Below are 23,678 nucleotides of genomic sequence, written 5' to 3'. Positions count from 1 at the left end.
AATATGAGTAAAAGGAAATGAACCGAAAGAGAAGAATAACGTTCAAACTGCTACTGATATAACAGGAACCTGGGGTAACACCAACAAATGCCTAACTAGTTGGCAACACTGTAAGGGGTTAGAGTAGATCAATGTTGGTAATCTAATTCTCAAGAGGAAAAACTCCTGAAACTTTTCTGGACAAGGGCAAGGCAAGAATAGGTAGGATTCCAAGGCAAGAGAAAGGACATTGCACTTGCTATAGCACACTTAGTATCACTTTTACATTAGTCATGGACAGATTTCACACAAACATCATTTATCTAGATCACCAGGGACTAGAGGACTCGGAGAAAGGTTATCATTTGCTCTCTAAATAGCAAAATGACTGTGTCCCAGTCCTGTTTCTTTGGAGGGTTCACAGCTGCCCAAGGACTGCTGGGGGAAAAATAGGTCAGAAGTGCTACCCTTTCAAAAAAGCCCTCACAATTCACCTTGTCCCTCTGAAATCTCAGAGGTTAGCTGTAACAGGCAAAGAGTTGGCATTGGGAATTTTCATAATTCATCCCTTTCTCTTTACTATTTTGAAAACCACCTTCCCCCTTTTCAGTGCACATTTCCGATTAGGTCTAGTCAAGGCAAAAGTTCGTTGTCGTGCTGACAGCTATATTTTGTTGACCATGTACTTGAACAGGTGGGGTGGTGGCTCAAGAGTGCTGGTATTTAAAATTAGTCTGTTTTTCTTGTTCCTTCCTGAGAGTGTCTGTCAGAGTTTGAAATCCATGTGCAGTCATCCCTTCAACCTCCCAGAGAAATTTGCTGCCTCTGGAGCGGAAATGATACTTGGGGGATTTGTTTCCTTTATACATATTGATGAAAGTATAGAGAGTTTCAAAAAAGAGCCGGACTTTTCCAAATCTGGAACGTAAGTAGATCTTTCTTCTTTGAATAAACTGCAATACATCTTCAGAGAAAGGGGATGAAAGGGTGGGAAGAGCCAGAAAATGCTGGTGCAAATGTGGCACTGCCCGCTTGACTGTCACATTTGGTGATGTTCTTCATTTTGAACATGGCTTCTACTTAGAGGTGGCCCTTAGGAAAGCATAAAAGAGCAATCTGCTCATATTTTAATGGACTATCTTACAGATCTAGATATCTGAAGATACATTTCAGCATAAACTCTGAGAAAAATGAATGTTGGGGAAAAAACAACAACACTCAGACTGTTCCTCCCTCAATGTCCAAAATGGAAGTACCATAGAATTCATGGAGAATGGGGTCATTTAACTCTCTTTTTCCATATAGCAAATACTGGGGCTTTATAACATTTACCTGATTGGGATCCGAATTCACAAACTGAAATTCAGGCAATTATGATTTTTTGTAGTAACCCTTTAGGAGCAGATTTTCAAAGGGAATCCAATTTCAAGAGGTTCCCTTCTGAGAAATTGCAGTTCCTATCATCCTCACCAAATTGTTTATCAGCTGCTGCCATAAAAGAATTGGAGAAAATTGAGAGATTTGAAAGAGGAATGTGAAGATTTATTTCCATTTTAAATGTTAACATATATTGATTTAACTGTTTTAACTGCACATTAACTTTTACAGCATCTCTAGAAGGAACTAGATCGAAGATACATTTCATACTATGTTCTTGGGAAGATGTTTCCACAAGAATAAAGGAAGGAAGCTGCAAAACGTCAGCAAAATATGAACTAAAAGTTTATTTTATATACCTGATCATGTAATTTATTGCCAAAGACTAACATTTATCCACCCAATGTTGACTGACAAAGTAAATATGCTGGTGTTCTTAGACTTTCAAGCACAAATACGCCCTCTGTTAGAAGATGACTTTAGAAACAAGTGGAGCATCACTGTCAGGAAAAGGACTTCCAAGCAGCCTCTCCAAAACTCTTGCCAGGACATCTAAGCCTCACTGAAAGTCTCCTCCTAAAAGATTTGAATAGTTGCTACATTATTAATGAGATTAATACTAATGAAAAGGTTCAGAGAAATTCCATTCATTTCACCACATCTGTTGTAACAAAGAGTAAATCTTATCCAACCTTGTGTTCCAGGTTGAAAAAGCAGCTGCTTTTCACAATTGTCAAGAATGCAATAGGCTGAGCTCTATAACTGGTAGAATTCAACTACAGTCTCATAATGAGAAAGGCACATGATTGAATGACTATTGATTTGGGTAGAAAGAATCCATGCTACACTCCAAGGATTGAGAAGCGTGGCACCTATTTTGTTGCTCAACTATCAGGGTCTGTTCAGGTTGTGAGAATCATGTGCAAAGCAGAAAGTGTATTTCCCTGAAATCCAAAATTAATCTCTTCTGCACAAATTGATGAAATCATCTACATAGTTTGCAACTGGCTTTAGTTCTTTTTATGGTATAATAGTGCGCACCTATTTGCTTTTATTACAGGCTGTTGCCAAAAAACTTTCAGCACCTTCTTTCTATGTATTTTGCCATTCATGAGATCAACCAGAACATCAAGCTGTTCCCCAACAACACCTTAGAACTGGACATTTATGAAACCAATTTCGATGTCAAGCTGGCCAGTAAGCATGTATTCGATCTGCTGTTTCTGAATCGAGGGAGTCCGATCAACTTTAATTGTGTCCAAAGGAGTAAGATGGAGTTCTTGCCGATCATTGGTGACCTCACTTCCCCCAACTCCATCCAGATGGCCCACATTTTGAGCAGCTATAAGTTTCCACAGGTACAACCATTTTTCACAGATCAGCTTCTTTAGCAAAAGGGGTCAACGAAGACCTCTGCTTTTTGGTAAAGCTTAGCTTCCATCAGTTTTAGCCAGCCTATCCAGTGATGAGGAAAAATGGAAAATGAAGTGTAGAAACTTTCCAGTTCTGAGTTCTCAGAGTCTCCTATTGTGAAGCTTACGAAATCCTCCTTCCATGTAAATTTAGATGGCAACATTTGGGTTTTTGTAAGTCAGTCATAAGGTCCCAGTAGCATCCAATAATCTAAGGAAAACAGAAAAGCTGTATGTTCTTCATGACAAAAGGATTCTCAATTTAATTTTCAATGCATCTTTCTAACACACAGCTCAGTTATGGCTCCTTTGACCCAGTTCTGAGTGATAAAAGGAGGTTCCCTTCCTTCTTCAGCATGGTTCCCAATGAGAATTTACAATACGAGGGGATTGTTCATTTACTGAAGTATTTTGGATGGAACTGGATTGGCCTTTTGGTATCTGAGGATGAGAGTGGGGAAAACTTTCTCCGAAATCTCCAACCAAAGCTCTCCCAGAATGATATTTGCATTGCTTGGATGAAGTTGATCCCACTTTTGATAAATTTGAGAGCAAATAAAGATGCCCTTCTTGCACGTATATCCAACATAAGAGACACTATGTTAGTGAAGAAAATCAGTGTGTTCCTTACCTCTGGGTCTTCCCAATCTATGGAGGCTTTACAATGGGCTCTATCTTTCTCTGAATTTTCCGATATGAATCCAGTAGATCACAGAGTGTGGATCATGACCTCTCAGTGGGATTTCACTGTCACTTTAACCCCAGCGGGGAGTTTCCCAGCCCAAACTTTCAATGGTTCCTTATACTTCTCACTCCACACAAACATGGTGCCAAGATTTCAGGAGTTTCTTGAGAGCATAAACCCTTTGTTAAATTCCTTTCCTTACATTGGTTGGTTCTGGGAGTCTGTATTTCGCTGTTCACTCCCTCCATATCGCAAAGGAGCAAAACGCTGCACTGGGAAGGAAGAACTGGGGAGTCTCCTGGGCTCCATGTTTGAAATGGCCATGTCTGGAGAGAGCTACAACATCTACAATGGGGTTTATTCTGCAGCACATGCTTTACACGCAATGCGTTCAAGAAGAACCAAGACAGCTTCTTGGAAGAATCAGGACGGAGCAACGTTTTTGGCTTTTCAGCCATGGCAGGTACGTCATTGTTCTTCTCAGATACATCTGTGTAAGGGTTGGAGGGGATGGGAAGGGAAGGGAATCAGCAATATAAAGGCTCTAGATTTGTTCCTCTGCAGCAACCAATTTACCTTTGAGCAAAACCTTGTCTGCAATCAAGTTCCTAATGCAGCTCAGTCATTTCAGAGAGTCTTCTCCCAATTCAAACCATCTCCAGAAGGGGCTCTTTTCTGGAGATGTGTCATTTATTTATTTAGTGATTTTATACAATTTACATAGATGCAAACCACACAAGCAGGAGACTCTGGGTGGCATACAATAAGGCTTGAAACAATTAATAAATATGTTAAAAGATATGAACACCAAGTGAACCAAAAAATAAATAAATAATTATAATGGAGCCACCTCGCTGAACTCACATTTAGTGCTGTTCCATGATGTGAAGCCCTATTAATTGTATCAGTTTCTGTGGAACCATTCTCACTCAATCTCTCCCAAAATTTGAATGCAGAAAACTAATAATTTCAGTTTGTCTCCACAATCTTCCCTATGGGATCTCTCCCATTTTCCTTCTAGTAAACAACACGGATGTTCCTGCTACCCCAGCCACTGTTGCTGTGGGACTCTTTCTGCGTACATTTGTATGAAAACCTTTTACATATACAGCAATGCTTTCTGAAGGCAGAATGGACTTCGATTACTGATTAGCTTCACTACAGAAACTCTCTTGTAATTCTAAAGGTAGTCAAAATTTGAGGAAGACTAGGATAATTCTGGTCTGATCTTACTTTCCTCTTCCTTGAATCCAGCTTCACCATTTTCTGAGAAACACTCGTTTTAATAACAGTGCAGGCGATGAAATCTTTTTTGATGAGAAGGGGGATTTTGATCCTGGATATGACATCTTCAGCATGGTCACCTTTCTCAATCAGTCCTTCCAGAGGGTCCTGATTGGGAAGATAGTCCCAAAAGTTGCCAATGGAATAAAGTTCTCTATCAATGAAAGGGCCATTTTGTGGAATCACAAGTTTCAAGAGGTGGGACATTTGGAGGTACTGCAGTTAAGTAGACCATTGTTTTGGGGGCAAGATAATCATCTTTGATTTCCTGAAAATCCACAAGTGAAGTACAGTGATGAAGTCCTGGAGCCTCATGGATTTGCCCGATATTTGATTGGTCTTTATGAAAATATCTACATGGAAAATGTTGTTTACTATACTGAGTCTCATTCTGGAATTTATATGACATAAGAATATTTATCTGTGTTTTTGCGTTTCCTTTGATTTGCTCAACATGCTATTAATTTTGGAAAGACAATGTGAGGTTATTTTTTTTAATGCCTAGAATAAATGGTAGGAGGAAATTGATGTAAAACTGTGATGAATCTTTGTCATAAATGCCAGCTTTGTATAGAACAAATATGAGCAGGATGTTATTTCTCTATCCTATTGAAAAAACTAAGCAAGTGTGTGAATATACTAAGTCAAGTAAAGATGCTGACATTTACAGTATGTATTTATTGAGGCCACTCAACTCACTCATGGTGACTGTGGGAGGCTTACAGGAATAAAAATCCCAAATACAAATCCCGTGGGACATGGGACAAAAGAATGTTTCAAGTGAACTTCTTACTCTTTTCCATAAGGTGGAAATCTTCTTTGAGTATTTTCTCTTATTTGTTAAAATCTACAATACGATTTCCTTTTGTGTTTCCCCCCTTAAAACTTCATCTTAGCTTTGTTATGGTTTTGATATTATGAATGGAGCAACAAAGAGAGCAAAATGGAGATACTGTTTGAAAAGAGAAAAGGTTTGCTGCTCCTGAGGGTGCCCCCATAGAGACTTTTTTGAGAAAGCTCTACATACATATCATGCAAAGAAACAACATTGATACTCCAAGCTTACAAAATTAAAGATAATGAAATTTCATACAAAATCAAATCCTTTGTTCCTGCCCTAGACAGCAGGCTACAAGTCACTGTAGGCTGCTCTATTTTCTAGTAGGGTTGAAACTTTGTAGACATCACCCAGCAGAGACTACCATGTTATCTGCCATCTATTTTTGTGGTTCTTCAATAATAAAGGAACATGGACATGTTTGAGAAATCTTTAGAACTCATCCCAGGAGACAGGATGATTTGCTGCAAACATGGACCACTCTCCACCAGCATTATGCTTTTGAGACATCGTAACTTCTGAAGATTTTGCACACCTCTGAATTTACTAATTTCTCCAAATAAAGTGGAGATTTTGCAGAAATTTGGGGTGCATCCTGTGCATAAACCTACTTGATGTTTTATTTCAGGTACCTCCACATGCCAGATGTGTTGAGAGCTGCCGTCATGGGTATAGCAAAGTTGTTCAGGAGGGGAAACATGCTTGTTGCTACAGTTGCACCAAATGTCCCCAAGGAAGAATTTCAGTCCAAATGGGCAAGTAAAGAAATGGAATTAGATAGCTGAGAGTTGAGAGCTATCAAACTTACCTGTCTTCATTCTTTCCAACTTTGGTATATATAGGGGAATGGGACTGGGGTAAGCTGCAGTAGCTTTGAGAGTGGCAGTGCTTTTTTTAGAATAGTAGCATGCTAATATGAAAATTCAATGGAATATATTTGCATAAATGATAGCCCAGTACCCTTTACTAAGGATTAAGAAAGCATGATTGTGTATGTGTGATGGGGATTGTGAATGTCATCATCGGGAGTGATTTCTCTTAGCTCTGTACAATGTCCTATATGTTTTTTTAAATGACTAGGCTTTCTTCATGTATTTCAGATGCAGATCAATGTGAGAGGTGCCCAGGAGATCATTATTCCAATGCAGAAAAGACCAGTGCCTTCCGAAAGGTTTTAGCTACTTATCCTATGGTGAACCCTTGGGAATCATTCTGACTTCCTTAACTCTTTTCTTTTCGGCAACCCTCCTTTTAGTGGCAGTGACTTTCCTTCTGCATTGGGACACCCCAATTGTCAAAGCCAACAATAGGAACCTCACATGCATCTTTCTCTCCTCTCTCCTCCTCTGTTTTCTTTGCTCCCTGCTCTTTATTGGTTGGCCTGGGGAGGTGACTTGCTTTCTCAGGCAAACTCTGTTTGGCACCATTTTCTCCATCTCAGTTTCCTGTGTCTTGGCCAAAACCATCACGGTAGTTCTGGCCTTCCTGGCCACTAAGCCAGAAAGCCAGATGAGGAAGTGGCTGGGGAAAAGACTGGCAGGATCCATCATTGTCCTCTGCTCCTCTTTTCAAGCTGCTATCTGTGTAGTGTGGTTGCTCACGTCGCCTCCCTTCCCAGAGTTGGATATGCATTCCCAGACTGAAAAAATTATTGTGCAATGTAACGAAGGCTCAGATTCCATGTTCTATGTTGTCCTGGGCTACTTGGGGCTGCTGGCCACCATCAGTTTCACAGTGGCTTTCTTTGCTCGAAAATTGCCTGATACTTTTAATGAAGCCAAGCTGATCACTTTCAGCATGCTTGTGTTTTGCAGCATTTGGGTGTCCTTCATCCCAGCCTATCTGAGCACCAAGGGGAAATACATGGTGGCTGTGGAGGTCTTCTCCATTTTGTCCTCTACTGCAGGTCTCCTTGGCTGCATCTTTCTTCCTAAGTGCTACATCATACTCTTGAGCCCGCATCTAAACACAAAACAACATCTGGCCAGGAGAATATTTTAATGGTTAAAATGGTTAAAATAAAATAAAATATTTTATTCTAAAATAATAGAATCTAGCATTCTATTATTCTGCCTTTATCTATTGATATCCATGGGGACAGTCTCATGTTAAGGTAGCAACCCTAACCATATAATTGAACCCTTTCCTTTTTTTGTTCTTTGTGCCATGAACATAATAAAGGCCCAGGGCTTTGACTGCTGTGTCACAACTGCTGTAATGACTTTTTTCAAAGCCCTCCCTCCCCTTCTGGTGGGTGATTAAGCTTTTCTGAAAGGATTCCATCCAATTGCTTTCCTCTTAATATTTAATTACATATTAAATTACGTCCATTTCTCCCTGATAGGATTGATAGATAAATTTAAGGGTTAACACTTAATAGTTGTTCTAAAAGGATGCCACTGATGTTCTGTTCTGTAACATCTCAGCATTTGTCCACATTTATGCAGTCATGTTTTATAGAGTAGCCTTGTTGCCGTGAGCCTTTTATCACTTTGGGGAACTAGAGAGAGCAAGTCTGTTTTGGACAAAATGCTGCCCTTGTAGATAGGCCAGAACCATTTTGCTGCAAAATGTGTTTCTCAAATATCACCCAGGACCATTCAGCATCAAACATATTTAATCCATACATAGCCTGTCTATTTTAGTGATTTGGAGGAGGAAGACCTGGCTCTTTCAGAGCCCCTTTGGGATATCATGAATGTGGATTTGGTTATTGGGTACCTATGGAGATCTCTGTATTGTTTGACAGTTTTATATTTCATTATCTTGCTAAGCTGATTCCTGTATATATAATGGAAGTTGCTCAGAGTTTCTTATGACTGGAGTCGCACAGAAACTGCATCAAATAAAACACAAAAAAGAGTTTTGCATGAGTAGCTGGTTTATATCTATGGACTCTAATCTTCTCTGCCTGCAGTTTCTCACTACCTTTTATGTCCTTAGATCCTTATCCCCTCAAATTCCTCAGGCTATCCCGGAGGCTTGAGTCTTAGCCATTTCCTACTTTTGAGACCCCATTTGCCATCCTATAAATTTTAGCTTGGCAGTATGAGAAAACTAAGCAAGGCACATACAAACATATTCATCCAAGTGAACATGAAAAACATGGGCAGCATGGCTGATAATCTCCCCATCATTCCCAGCAATGGATATAATTACCCAGATTAGTCAGATCATCATTCAATACATTGAAATTTTAGACCTCCTGCTGTACCTTGTTCTGAGCTACATGGGGTCCCTGGCCATTGGCAGCTTCACCGTGGCCTCCTTGGCATGAAAGCTGCCTGTCCCTTTTAAATAGGCGAAGTTCAATACCTTCTACGTTGGTCTTCTGCAGGTTTGGGGGTTGTTTGTCCCAACCTGTCTAAGCACTAAGGTGAAATACCTGCTGGCCATTGTGGGTTTTTTCCTCTTAGATTCTATGTCTGGCTGGTTAGCCTGTATCTTCTTTCCCAAATGCTGTCTTATTTTGCTGAGATCTTAGCTGAACACATGCGAACATGTGGTAACAAGAAAAAATAAAAACAAAATGAATTAGATTTCAGTTCTAACCTGTAAGGTGGGCAGATATTTTATAGAGTAGCCTTGGGGATTATTTGAATGGTGATTGAGTTGTGTGGCTGTCTTCCCAAAAGTCTGCTTTAGGCACCAGTTCTCTGCTACTTTGTTTTGTTGTACTTTGATTTATGTAGTTCTGACAATCTATATTATAGTTCTGACAATAAATATGTATTGACATTATTGTTTTGTGAACTTTTTTTAAGGTGACAGTGAACTTTCTCCCTTCAAAATTGATCAAGTCGCATACACCATTTATAGCACTCTTAAAATGTGCTGGTCCCATTAATGGATCATCGGAATCAGAACTTTGATACTTTTGAAAAAGGAACCCAGCAGGTAATTTTGTCACACAAAATGAGAATGAGTCAACTGGAAAATGCTGGCAAACCAATTCCAACAGAAGTGTTAAATGCTTTGAAAGTAATCCAAAATTTCCAGGATGAAGTGAGCCACCCACAGGGTCTTCATTGCAGACATAATTTAGGATTTCTAAACACTCCCTTTTCCAATCTGCAAGATCAGCCTAGAGGAATTTTCAAGAAAACATTCATATCTGAGATTTTTAACAGTGCACCAAGAGTATAAATTTGAAGCTAAAGCTGCTGATCATTTCTATTTCTTCTTGGCTCAAACACTGAATCTGATTCTGGTGAAATTTGTGAAATCCATAGAGTAGGAATAGTTGACAGGTAGGTAGGAAGGTAAGCAGGTAAATAGAGATAGAGAGATAGAAAGATGGAGAGACAGAGAAAGAGAGAGATTATTTGAAGAACCAGAAAGAATTATACTAACATTTTTTGAACTTTTTATTTTTGGGAACACCAATGTACTGATGCAGGTTTTCTCTGTGTATTTGAGCACTCACATTGTCAAAATCATATCTTTCCTTCCCTTCCCTGCTGTAATTTTGCTTTCTGTCCTCTTCCTGTATCTTAATTGACCTGGGTAGGTGATCTCTCACTTTTTCTTTTATGTTTTTAAACTTTTTTTTAGGTGCTAAGGACATTACTATTTAAGAAATGCCTTACATCCCCTATCCTTTTTGTTTTCTAAGAAGGCCTGCAATGTAAATTCAGGGTAAAGAGCTATTCTTGGAGACAATGTATTATGTTTCAAAGATTACTGTCCCTGCTTTCATATCAGTGTAAAAAGAGTTTTGGGGGAAAAGTGTTGAGTCCCCCTGTCCTTGGACTAATATTCTCCAGCATCTGATATCAGTGAAGATGCAGAAGAAACAGGAATCCTGATAAAAATATGACGATAACAAAAATATGAAGAGTAAAAGAAATGAATCAGAAGAGAGGAATAAAATTCAAATTGCCCCTGATATAATGGAAAACTGGGGTGACACCAACAAATGGCTAACTAGTTGCCAACACTGTAAGGGGTTAGAGCACATCGATGTTGGTAAGCTAATTCTCAAGAGGAAAAACTCCTGAAACATTTCTGTATGCAAGGGCAAGGCAAGAATAGGTAGGATTCCAAGGCAAGAGAAAGGACATTACACTTGCTATAGGACACTTACTATAACTTTTAGACTAACCTTGGACAGATTAAACACAAACATCATTTCTCTAGATCACCAGGGACTAGAGGACTTGGAGAAAGGTTAGCATTTCCCCTCTAATTAGCAAAATGACTGTATTCCAGTCCTGTTTCTTTGGAGGGTTCACAGCTGCCCAAGGACTGCTGGGGAAAAAATAGGTCAGAAGTGCTACCCTTTCAAAAGAGCCCTCACAATTCACCTTGTCCCTCTGAAATCTCAGAGGTTAGCTGTAACAGGCAAAGAGTTGTCACTGTGAATTTTGATAATTCATACCTTTGTTTTTATTATTTTAAAAACCATCTTCCTCCTTTTGCATGAAGATTTCCCCTCAAGAAAAGATTACTTGGAGTGATCACAGCTTCAAGCTGAAGCTATTTTTTTGTTGACCATGTACTTGAACAGATGGGATGCTGGCTCAAGACTGCTGGTGTTTAAAATTAGTCTGTTTTTCTTGTTCCTTCCTGAGAGTGTCCATCAGAGTTTGAAATCCATGTGCCACCAGGCCTCGAAAGCTCCAGGGGAGTTTTCTAGCTACAGCAATGATGTTATACTTGGGGGATTTGTTTCCTTTTTAAATATTGATGAAACCTTACAGAGTTGCACCAAAGAGCCAGAGTTTTACTTATTTTCACAGTAAGTACTTCTTTCTTCTTTGAATTATGTTCATTACAGCTTCATAAAAATCTGATAGAATCTAGCCAAGAGGCAAGTAATGCTGGTTCAGATGTCACATTTACTGATACTATACATTATGCACATAAAGAGAGATCTTGAGATTACCTATATGTACTCCAGACAGCTGTTTTTGTGAGTAGATGACAGAAACGAATGTTTTTACAGCTGCTTGTGATCAGCTGGGAATCACAGGTTCTATCATGCTCTGAGCCATTAATGCAGCCTTTTACAGATTCAAGCTTTGACCAAACCTTATCTTTTTAATCACTTTGGAGCTTAATTTTTTAATTTTTTTTTTATTGAAAAGCCTTCAGAACTGCAAGTTTAGTATTTCTGGGTAAGTCTTCCTTCAATCCATTTAAAAAGAAACACAAAGTGTTTCCAGCTTTGTAAATTCTTTATTTTTTGCAATATACAGCAAAAATGTGATTATAGTGTTGTTTTTGGAAAGTTTTCAAATGCTAAGGGTTTGAATGAAATTGATTTAAAGAAAGACTTTGGAGTTAATTAGAAAGATAGTCTTGGGTGGGAAAAAAATTTCTTGCTTGCATTCCAAGCTGATAACAAGACTTTGAAGGTTCATCACTAGAGAGCACCAGATGGCTACTTTAATGGAAATGGTTTATAAGTTGGCTCATGAAGTGCTTGGACTATTTAACTCTAAACTGGAACCAAACGTTGTTATTGAAGAGGAACAAGTCCCTTTGAAGATAACCAAAATGGGCTTTAAGGTAGACTTAAAAATTATAACCTACAAGAAAGAGATGAAAACACTGGATTTACAAATGGAATTGGATGATCATTTAAAAATTTAAAAAGACATACAAATAATGTATGAAAAGAGCAATGTGGATTACCTTTTTAAATTGGAATAAAGGAGATCTACTGGAGTTACTACATGAAAATTACAAATGGACTTGGATAAAGATGACAAGAATTTCAAGAGAAGAGACAAAGATAGTACAAGAAAGCAGAAATTAGAACTTAAATTATGGGACAGGATTGCTGGGAGGAAGAAGAAAAAAAATACAACATTGGTTGTAAACCATAACCATGTCATTTAACCATAACATTTGATTATGGTTAAATAATGAGTTACTATCCCTGGTGATGCTTAATGGAATGAATTTAATGAATTTAGTGAATTATAATGCATGGCTCCTATCATGTTGTTAAAATATTTGCAGCTTTTGGTCTGGTCAGCATAATGTGCAAAGCAGAAAGACTCTAAGTAAAAAATCAAAATTTATCTCCTTCGCACAAATAGCTGAAATTACCCACAAAACTGGTTTGCTTCTTTTTATAATATATGATTTGTGCTTGTTCACTCTTATTTCAGCATGATACCAAAAAACTTCCAGCACATTCTTTCTATGTATTTTGCCATTCATGAGATCAACAAGAACACCAAGCTGTTACCCAACATAACACTAGATCTGGAGGTTTATGAAAACAGTTTCAAAGTCAGGCTGGCCAGCAAGCACCTTCTGGATCATCTCTTTTTGAAACAACAGAATCCCATCAACTACGATTGTGTCAGAAGGAACAAGAGAAAGATCTTGCCTATCATTGGGGGCCTCACCTCCTCAAATTCCATCCACATGGCCCACATTTTGAACACCTACAAGTTTCCTCAGGTATGAGCATTTTTAACAGATCAACTTGCAGTTTTAGAAATGATCAGTCCACACAGAATGTGTAAGGTTAAAGCATACTAGTCAGCAAACTGAACTGCATTTCTTTCTATTGGGAATATATTTATTTAAGGGTTTTAATTAATCATTTGTTCAAAAAAAAAAAAAGCAAACATAACTCATAATAAACACTGACAGTTTTCTAAAGCAGAGGATACGCAAACAGATGGCCTCCAGTATTTTGGAATTTCTGCCCAGGAATCCTAACTAGGATTTCCAGGGTCACTAACATTTGCATTATATGTTCTACCAATATACATGGTGCCATCTGCAATTTTATGCCAGTATCTCAGACTTTACTCTTTTGCCCAAAGAAGTGCCATTTTGATCTCCTCCTAAACTAACATGTAATCTTCTTTGATGCAACCTTGCAACTGCCCACTCCCAGGACAAGTTGTAAGGATGCAAAAGATTATCCTGGCCTCAGACAGTTATGCATCACCTTTATAGGAATAAATGCATTAGGACATTTCTTACAAGAAAACCATGGATATCACTGAGGAAAATTGCATGTTTCCACTTCACAGATCCACATCTTAATGGTGCAAATAAGGATGGGGTGAAAAGTACTAAGAACCATTGATTACAGACCAAATGTTCATTAAGAAAATGGGTCAAAAAGACCTCCACTCATTGGTAATCATCAGTTCCCATCAGTTTTAATGAGCCTATCCAATGATGAGAAAAGATAGAAAATGAAATCTACAACATTTCCCAATTCTGAATGGGAACACAAGTTCTCAGACACTCTGGTGTGGAGGTTATGATCTTCCATGTAAATCTTGATGGCAACATTTGGGTTTTTGTAATTCAGTTGTAATGTCACAGTAGCACCCAATATTCTAGGGAGAATGGAACAGCTTTATGTTCTTTGCTAGAAAAGGATTTTCAATTTAATTGTCAATGCATCTTTCTTCCACGCAGCTCAGTTATGGCTCCTTTGACCCAGTCCTGAGTGACAAAAGGAGGTTCCCTTCCTTCTTCAGCATGGTTCCCAATGAGAACTTACAGTATGAAGGGATTGTTCATTTACTGAGGCATTTTGGATGGAACTGGATTGGCCTCTTAATGTCAGAGGATGAGAGCAGGGAAACCTTTCTCCAAAATCTCCAACTAAAGCTCTTTCAGAATGATATTTGCATTGCTTGGATGAAGTTGATCCCACTTTTGATAAATTTGAGAGCAAATAAAGATGCCCTTCTTGCAAGCCTAGACAATGTAAGAGATGCCCTGTTACAGGAGAAAATCAATGTGTTCCTTGTCTCTGGTATTGCCCAATCTATGGAGAGTTTACAATGGGTTCTACATTTCTGCGAGTTTTCCATGATGAGTCCAATAGCTCACAGAGTGTGGATCGTGACCTCTCAGTGGGATTTCACTGTCACTTTAACCCCAGCGGGGAGTTTCCCAGCCCAAACTTTCAATGGTTCCTTATACTTCTCACTCCACACAAACATGGTGCCAAGATTTCAGGAGTTTCTTGAGAGCATAAACCCTTTGTTAAATTCCATTCCTTACATTGGTTGGTTCTGGGAGTCTGCATTTCACTGTTCACTCCCTCCGTATCGCAAAGGAGAAAAATGCTGCACTGGGAAGGAAAAAATAGGGAGTCTCCCTGGCTCTGTGTTTGAAATGACCATGTCTGGAGAGAGCTACAATATCTACAATGGAGTTTATTCTGCAGCACATGCTTTGCAAGCAATGGATTTAAGAAGAAGAAAGCCAGCTTCTCGGAGGAATTGGGATCGAGCAAATCTCTGGGATATTCAGCCATGGCAGGTATGTCATCGCTCTTCTCAGATACATCTGTGTAAGGCCTGAAGAGGATGAGGTGGGAAACACCAGTATAAATGCAAGCAATGGACTGTTATCAATTAACTGTCTGCAATTAAATTGCTAATCTAGTTCAGCCACATTGAAAGGTTTTCTCCCAATTTAAACCAGCTGCTTCAGAAGGGGTTCTCTTCTGGAGATCTGTCATTAACTGCTCTACCCTGGTTTAAAGCCTCATAAACTTTATCAGTTTTTGTGTATGAAAACATGCACACACGCACACAAAGACCCTGCCAAGAATCTCTCACAAGAATTGAGATGCTGCAAGACTAACAGAGAAATATTTGTGACCTATAAAATATAGAACTATCCCAGCTGGTCTCTCAGTCTTCTGTATGCTATCTCTCCCATTTTCCTTCTGGGAATTGTACGTTCCTGTTATGTAGCCCAGCTGCTATACATGCATTTTCATGAAAAACTTTTGCATATATACAGAATTTTACTTCTGCAGCTGCATTCAGAAGAAAGATCATGGGAATCTGCTGTGTTTGACTGATGGGATGTGCTGCTTGAATATAAAGGAAATTGAGTGATTTCCCCCTTGTTTCTCTTTCTAAGGGTGAAAAAATGCCTCATTCTTAAGTTATATATTCACAACAGGTTCAGCACCTGGCCAGGCTTATCTGGGTTCAGAAATCAATCAGGGTGTGGCAACAGCAGTCACTCACTGTTGATTAGACAAGGAATTTGGGGGGGGGGGGGAACCTTGTGATTTTTAGAAAATAATTTTTATTTGAAGTTTTAACTGCAATAATAAAAGATAATACAAACTAAAAAGGAAAAGAGAAAGAGAGAGTAAAAGGTGCATGAAAACAAAAAAGAAAGAAAAAAATAGAAAGAAAAAGGAAAAGAAAAAACCTAAGAAAGCAAAACCCCACCCTCATCAGGACAAGTACAAACAATTTCACTATCTTGTCACCTCCTCTTAATTAACAGTTATAAAACTCTTCATCCCATGACTTGATTCTTAACTATAAACAAGTCTAATAATCAACTCTTTTCCAAACCAGGTATCAACAAAAAGTCCAAACAGAGCCCTAAAATAATTACATTAGTTAACAAATGTAAAACTCATCATTCCATATCTCACCTCTTAACTGTAAGCAAATCCAATACACACTTTTCAGTCCTGATGTCAGCAAGACCAGAAAGAACCACCCAAAATAACAATATGTCCCATTTTAACCCTGATCAAATAAGCCAACTTTGTATTCCTTCCTTTTGCATAAAATAATCTTGTTTCTTAATCCATTCAAATGATTACTGACCCTTGTCTCAAATTTCTTCAAAACTTTAACAAGCCTCTTTTGTAAGTCCAGCAAAAAGAAATTATCCCAATTGCTCTCTGGGGTTGGCATTTTTATTTCCTTCTTAATTTTTAAAGCCTCATCAGATTTTTTTTTTTTAATGTCCAATAAGAAATTCTTGTTCATGTTGTTCTCCATGCTTAAGTCAGCTAGGTTTTGTTGCAAATCTTTTTCTGTAACAGCTTCTTCTGAGAATAGACTGTTCATGAAAACACACAACATAGCTGATATTGATTCAAGATCCCAGTGCAATTCCTCAAAATTATCTCTGAATGCTATTATAAGTTGCTTCTCTTGTTATGTCTCCAATATTGAAAATATTTTTATTTCATTTGTGTTTATTACATGTATTGCATGTATTGCATTTATTTATTTAATGCATTTATTCTTTAAAATTAATTTCAAAGGCTTAATATTTAAAATCAAATATTCCAACATTTTCTGAGCCCATAATTGATTTAAAACTTTCTGTAGCCAAAACCTTGTCTTGCTTTTTGTTGTGCATTTTGAATTCTTAAAACTTATAAAGATACAGTTTCATTTTCTTGTATCAAAGATTGAAGGCACTGATCCAGTGTTTCCAGCCTTGCCATTTTGAAGGAGTCTAACTTCTTTAAAGTAGCTAATAGGCAATTTCCAAAAATGGTTAGCAAGGGAAGAACAATGTCCTTTGAAGGCTCCGACTGTGGCTGGAGCAAGAATGATAAATTCCCTCATCTCCTGGTTCTTCTACCTTCTGAAGACTGCTGCCTTGCAGTCTCCTTGTAAGGAGAAACCATATGGAGTACAACATGGATAATCTCACAACCTCTTTCCAGAGAGGTTAAAGGAGCTGATCTGCAAGTTGGCTTCTTGTTCTTAGTTACAATCGTCTACCATGTTCCTGAGGAAGTCCCACCCCCCCCCAAAAAAACCCTTGGGATGAGGCAATAAGAAACCATTTATTTACTCTTGGAAAGAAACTTTGCTATGATTCTGAACATAGCCAAAATTTGGGGAAGATTAGGATAATTCTGGTCTGTTCTTACTTTTCTCCTCCCTCGAATCCAGCTTCACCACTTCCTGAGAAACACCCATTTTAATAACAGTGCAGGAGATGAAATCTTTTTTGATGAGAAGGGGGACTTTGATCCTGGATATGACATCTTCAACATGGTCACATTCCACAATAATTCCTTTCAGAGAGTCTGGATTGGAAGGATGGTCTCCAAAGCCCCTGATGGGAAAAAGTTCACCATCAATGAAAGTGCCATTGTGTGGAATCACAAGTTTCAGCAGGTGGGACATTTGGGGGTACTCTAATTAGGTAGGCTATAATTTCGGGGGGGGGGAGAAGATATTGTTCTTTGATGACCTGAAAGTCCACAAGTGAAGGACAGTGATGATATCCTGGAGCCTCATGGTTTTGCTGGATATTTGGTTTGGTATTTATGAAAATATCTACATGGAAAGTTTGGTTACTATCCCAAGTTGCATTTTGGAATTCATATGAGCTAAAAATATGTATAAGTGGGTGTGGGGTTTCTTTTCCTCAATATGCTACTCATTTTAAAAATTTGCTTTGAGAGGTTTTTTTTTTTTAATGAACAAAATAAACATTAGGAGGAAATAGTTTCAAAATGTGATGAATCTTCATAGTAGATACATTATGTGCAGAATAAATATGAGCAGGATATTATTTCTCTATCCAATTGAAAAAAATAAGCAAGTGTGTATAAAAACCAAGTCGAGTAAATATGCTGGCACTGGACAAATTTTTTTCAAGTAAACTTTTCCTTGTTTTCCACAAGGGGAAAAAAAAGAACCTTTTTGAGAATTTCCTCTCATTTTTAAAACTCTGCAATAGTATTTCCATTTGTAGTATCCCCTATTTAAACTTTATCTTAGGAAATGTTCTAGATGCAAACTTATGAATGGAGAAACAAAGAGAGCAAAATGGAGGTACAGTGGTACCTCGGGATACGAACTTAATCCGTTCCGTGACTCTGGTTGCAACTCGAGTTGGTCTCAAGTTGAGGTAAAGTTTCCCATAGGGTTCAATGTAAATCCAGTTAATCCGTTCCGCCCTCCGCCTGAATTTGGTCGCAACCCGAGGCAATTTTCTCTTCAGAGCCTGACTCCCGCCAAGCCTGCTCTGCATTTTCTTTGGAGCCATGCTAACACGCACACCAAAAACCTTTGCAAAACACCGCAAAACACACCACAAGCCTCACCGAATGTCTCCTTGCTACCGCGACCTCGCCCACAGGAAGCCGCGACCGCGTGGCAGCAGGGAAAATGGCTGCGGATCCGGTTTGTAAGCAGAGGCGTTTGTAACCCAAGGTAAAATTTTCCTGCTGAAGCTGGTCGTAGCCCGAAATGTTCGTTAGTAGAGGCGTTCGTAACCCGAGGTACCACTGTACTTTTTGAAAAGAAGAATGGCTTATTATGGGTGGGTATCCTCCCATGAAGTCATTTTAAGAGAAATCTCTACATACATAGGATGCAAAGTCTTTTGTTGATTGGGTGGAAGATCTCACCCAGCAGAGAATACTGTGCTATCTAGCATTTACTTTCGTGGATGTACAACAACAAATAAGCATGGACATGTTTTGAAGAAAACTCAAAACCCATCTCCGAAGACTGGATGGTTTGCTGAAAACATGGCACACTCTTCATAACCATGATACTCTTTGGACATCTTGACCTCAGAAGATTTTGCATACCCCTTAAATTTATAATCAGTCCCCTTCCTATTTTCCCTGTCTTTAAATAAAATGGTGTCTCTGAAGAACTGGCTGGTGAATTCTACTCCTAAACCTTCCTGGTGCTTATTTCTAGGTACCTCCCCATGCCAGATGTGTGCAGAGTTGCCAACATGGATTCAGCAGGGTTGTTCAGGAGGGGAAGCATGCTTGTTGCTACAATTGCACCAAATGCCCTGAAGGAAGAATTTCAATTCATATGGGCAAGTAAAAAAATACAATTATACAGGAAGAAATTCCAAAGCTTTCAAGCGTATCCTTTTTTCATTCATTCTAATTTTTTTTTATAGTACATTGTGGAATAGATTAATTCCAAACTACTACAGAATAGGGCCAGGGGTATGCTAGAGTAGCTTTTTTTTATTTTTAAAGGAGGTAATTTAAATACTGGCTTGCATTTTCTATATTATATTCTCCTTCACTATGCTGAGAGATGCAGTGGTTTTCATAAAATGGAAAGAGGAAAATAGCCTGCAAATGCTATGGAAATTAAATTTGATACTTTGGATAAGACAAAAAAAAATGCTTAGAATTACGAAAGCATTATTGTATAAGAGGAAAGGGGTATGTGAGTGGACTCACCAAGTGTGATTTCTCTACATTACTCTGTAAAATGTTCTTTATATTTGGAAATGACAAGCCTTCTTCATGTATTTCAGATGCAGACCAATGCGAGAGATGCCCAGAAGATCACTATTCCAATGCAGAAAAAGACCAGTGTCTTCCCAAAGGTTTCAGCTATTTGTCCTTTGGTGAACCCTTGGGAGTCATTCTGACTTCCTTGATTCTCTTCTTTTCTGCAACCCTCCTTTTAGTGGTAGTGACCTTCATTCTGCACTGGGACACCCCAATTGTCAAAGCCAACAACAGGAACATCACATGCATCCTTCTCTCCTCTCTCCTCCTCTGTTTTCTCTGCTCCCTGCTCTTTATTGGTTGGCCAGGGGAGGTGACTTGCTTTCTCAGGCAAACTCTGTTTGGCACCATTTTCTCCCTCTGTGTTTCCTGTGTCTTGGCCAAAACCATCACAGTAGTTCTAGCCTTTTTGGCCACCAAGCCAGGAAACAGAACGAGGAAGTGGCTAGGGAAAAGACTGGTAGGATCAACCATTGTCCTCGGCTCCTTCATTCAAGTTGTTATCTGTATAGTGTGGTTGGTCACATCTCCTCCCTTCCCAGAGCTGGACATGCACTCCGAGACTGATAAGATCGTTGTGCAATGTAATGAAGGCTCAAATATGATGTTCTACATTGTCCTGGTCTACTTGGGGCTGCTGGCCACCATGAGCTTCACTGTGGCTTTTTTTGCTAGGAAGCTGCCAGATACTTTTAATGAAGCCAAGCTGATAACTTTCAGCATGCTTGTGTTTTGCAGTGTTTGGGTGTCCTTCATCCCAACCTATCTGAGCACCAAGGGAAAATACATGGTGGCTGTGGAGATCTTCTCCATCTTGGCCTCTACTGCAGGTCTTTTGGGTTGCATCTTTCTCCCCAAGTGCTACATCATAATCTTGAAGCCACATCTTAACACAAGACAACATCTGACGAGGAAGATAATTTAATGGTTGAATCCAACTTGAATCCATTTCTATTTTTCAGCATTTTTCTGGTGACCCAGGGTGTTCATGGGGGCAATCTGAATATTCAAGATGTTCAACCATAAACATGCAAACCCTTTCCCTATTTGTGATCTTTGCCTGTCTAATGAATACAATGAAGGTCTAGGACTTTCATTACTGAAACACAACTTCTACTCTAGTACTTTGGGAACTAGAGAGAACAAGTGCTGTTTTGGCCAAGGCAGACATGCAAAACCACTTTGCTGAAATAAAAGTTTCACAGATATCAGCTAGGTCCATTCAAAATCAAACTAATTTAACCCATACAGAGCCATCTTTTTTATTGGTTGGAGGAACAAGACTGGCTCTTCCAGAGCTTCTTTGGGATTTTGGGATTTTATTTCTTCTAGTTATTGGGTACCTCTGGAGAACTCTGTATTATGTGTTTTAATTTTATATTTTATTATCTTGCTAACTTGACTGCTTCATATGTAATGGAAGTTGCTCAGAGTTGCTTATGACTGCAGTAGCATAGAAACTACAACAAATAAATACACCCAGAAAGAGTTTTGCATGAGTAGATGCTTTATGTCTATGGACTGAGTGGACTCTAACATTCTGTGACAGCGATTTCTCACTACCTTATGCTTCTAGATCATTATCCCCTCCCATCCTTCATACTGTCCCAGAGATCTGGGAGTGGGCCCCTTTCCAGTTCTGAGACCCCTTTTGCTACCCTACAAATTTTGGCATGGCAATGTGAGAAAACCAAGCAAGGCACACACAGGCAGACACACTCATGCAAGTGAATCCTAATCTGAATATGAAAAATATCAAATTTCAGCTTTGAGCTAGAAACGTAGCCAAATGCCTCCTCCAAGCACATCAACCTCCAAGAACACACCTGAATTGTGGGCATTCCTGACTCCCATCTAACGTGGTCAGTTGCCGTACCATTAGGTTGATTCTGGGAGTCAGCCTGATGAACAATATGAGCTCAAGTATGATGTAGTGGATGGCAGACTTTTCAATGCCTTTGGCATTTTGCCCAAAGATGAGTAAGAAGAGCTTCTACAAAGGCTTGCCAGACTATTGCTACTGCTGAAGCACTGTTAAAGCTTGTATCAACTGATTCCCCTGGTTCTCCCCCTCTTCCAGAAGTTGAGCCAGCAAGAACTCAGCAGAGTTCATTCCTGTCTAGAGGAATGAGTCACCTACTGGTACAGAGAAGTGTCTTGAAGGATCCTTTCCAGAGAGATTGGCTCCTAACCTTTCCAAGACCTATTGTATTTGGCATTCTCTTCTAATTTGGACAATTCTGTTGATTTTCCTAAAATAGCTGGAAGAAGGGCAAATACTTGCCTTGGGAATTGTTTTTCATGGCCCAGAGCTGACCTAGGAGAAAGTTGTCTCCTGCATGCTGTGCTTATTGAGTTGGACAGAGGTCTGTCCTCACTTGCACTCAGACATGGCTTCACTTTTCCTACCATGTCCCATGACATGACTTTCATCTCATGTCCCATAAGCGTTTGAGAAGACACACTGAATTTAGTCATCTTTGGCTACCCTGACATGAAAGAAGCATTTCCCCTTATTTGGATACTCTCCATGGGCTGCATCAAGAGGGCTAAAATTTCTTTGGCTTTGTCACCCTTGGCAGGGAAGAATGAGGACCTGGAATGACCGGGAACAGAAGCAAGAGATGCAGGAGAAAGATCAGCAACAAGAGAGTCAATTTTATGCCAATGCAATTTTCTGCCAACCAAGGATATGGTGTTTTAGTGTGGTAGTGGCATGTAGTGGCTAATTTATTTTTTTATTTTATTTATTTATTGGATTTCTCCCCTGCCCATCTCCCCCACAATAGGGGACTCTGGGCAGCTTACAAAGACATTAAAACTATAAATATATATACAATACATAATATATATAAAATTAAAATAATACTAAAAAAGGAAAAATCCAAGAAGATGGAAAATCAGGTTGGGGACAGCTGACCACTATGGGGCTAGCCATCTCCCTGCTTGAGATATTCTCTCCCCACCCCAGGCCAAGTGACAGAGCCAGGTCTTCAAGGTCCTTCGGAAGGCCAGGAGTGAGGGGGCCAATCGCACCTCCGGGGGCAGAATGTTCCAAAGAGCGGGGGCTACTGCAGAGAAGGCCCGCCTTCTGGACCCCGCTAGATGGAGTTCTTTTACTGAGGGGGTCTGAAGCATGCCCTCTCTGTGTGAACAGGTGGGACGGGTTGAAGTCATAGGGGAGAGGCAGTCCCTTAGGTAACCTGGTCCCATACCATGTGGGGCTTTAAAGGTAATAACCAACGCCTTGAATTGGACCCAGAAGCAAACTGGTACCCAATGCAGCTCGAGGAGCAATGGTGTTACATGAGCCCTTCTTGGGGCTCCAAAAATAGCCTGCGCGGCCGCATTCTGGACCAGCTGTAGCTTCCGGATACTCTTCAAGGGTAGCCCCATGTACAGCGCATTGCAGTAGTCTATGTGGGAGATAACAAGGGCATGAGTGACTGTTCGATACACTGTACCAGGAGAAGGAGAATCCAGCTCCAAGTCTACTCTCAACCATGGGAGCTGTTTGGGCCAGTCCATCTCTCTTGATCCAACCTACCTCACATAGCTGATGTTCTTGGGAAAAAGTAGAAAAGGGAGCTCTGGATATTTTCTTAACATTGTAAGGAGCATCAGGACAGAAATCTAAGAACTATGGGAACAAAAGAAAAGCATTTGATATTGGGGAGGAAATGCCTTGTGACTGGGAATACCCTAATACCAATCCCTGCAGAGAAGGGGGATGATTTCTCATTTCTTTCTGCAAATTGATTCCCAGCCTGGATAAACTTCATTGCATGGAATGATGCAATGGCCTCCACAAGCGGCCAGTGGATTCTTTCTACTACCCCTGCTTTCCTTCCTTCCCCCCCCCCCCCTTATGTCGAGATGATATCTGGTTCCATATGTGTCGAGAGCTGCCAGCATGGACACAGCATGGTCATCTGGGAGACAGAACAAATATCTTGCTAGAACTATATTCAGGGGGCTCCGGGGGACATTTCAGTACAGTTGTGTAACTGAAAGAGTAAGCTGCACTTATTTGCCATCCCTGATGATAAAGAAGGAAATCCCTTTTTATCATTAGGAGAGGACAAGTAATTTTAGGTGAACATTAAG

The 23,678-nt window shown here is 39.5% G+C and overlaps 2 protein-coding genes across 2 annotated transcripts; both read left to right on the top strand.

The window, feature by feature from the left end:
* The first annotated feature begins 815 nt into the window (after positions 1 to 815).
* LOC148215673 (vomeronasal type-2 receptor 26-like) lies at positions 816 to 6,753 on the top strand. Its single transcript, XM_088142365.1, has 5 exons — positions 816 to 904; positions 2,417 to 2,714; positions 3,062 to 3,916; positions 4,708 to 4,950; positions 6,676 to 6,753. Exons 1-5 carry the CDS (start codon positions 816 to 818, stop codon positions 6,751 to 6,753), a joined length of 1,563 nt encoding a protein of 520 aa, XP_087998491.1.
* A 5,944-nt stretch (positions 6,754 to 12,697) lies between these two features.
* Positions 12,698 to 20,496, top strand: LOC103058009 (vomeronasal type-2 receptor 26-like). Its single transcript, XM_025172832.2, has 5 exons — positions 12,698 to 12,994; positions 13,976 to 14,830; positions 17,242 to 17,469; positions 19,012 to 19,138; positions 19,595 to 20,496. The coding sequence occupies exons 1-5, from the start codon at positions 12,698 to 12,700 to the stop codon at positions 20,494 to 20,496; spliced, it is 2,409 nt and encodes an 802-aa protein (XP_025028600.2).
* Positions 20,497 to 23,678: the final 3,182 nt, after the last annotated feature.

The sequence above is a fragment of the Python bivittatus genome, unplaced genomic scaffold, assembly GCF_059951505.1.
Source record: "Python bivittatus isolate LINGU-HERP-01145 unplaced genomic scaffold, Pbiv_v1 ctg000440_np1212, whole genome shotgun sequence".
NCBI classification, from domain to species: Eukaryota; Metazoa; Chordata; class Lepidosauria; order Squamata; family Pythonidae; genus Python; species Python bivittatus.
The sequence above is the reverse complement of the archived record's forward strand: the minus strand, read 5'-3'. Positions and strand labels throughout refer to the sequence as shown.

Bases quoted from the DNA above. Each gene is read 5' to 3' on its own strand.
- LOC103058009 (XM_025172832.2), top strand. From the start codon at position 12,698: ATGATACCAAAAAACTTCCAGCACATTCTTTCTATGTATTTTGCCATT. The intron at 12,995-13,975 runs GTATGAGCATTT...TCTTCCACGCAG, and splicing joins ACACCTACAAGTTTCCTCAG to CTCAGTTATGGCTCCTTTGA. The intron at 14,831-17,241 runs GTATGTCATCGC...CCTCGAATCCAG, and splicing joins GGGATATTCAGCCATGGCAG to CTTCACCACTTCCTGAGAAA.
- LOC148215673 (XM_088142365.1), top strand. From the start codon at position 816: ATGATACTTGGGGGATTTGTTTCCTTTATACATATTGATGAAAGTATA. The intron at 2,715-3,061 runs GTACAACCATTT...TCTAACACACAG, and splicing joins GCAGCTATAAGTTTCCACAG to CTCAGTTATGGCTCCTTTGA. The intron at 3,917-4,707 runs GTACGTCATTGT...CCTTGAATCCAG, and splicing joins TGGCTTTTCAGCCATGGCAG to CTTCACCATTTTCTGAGAAA.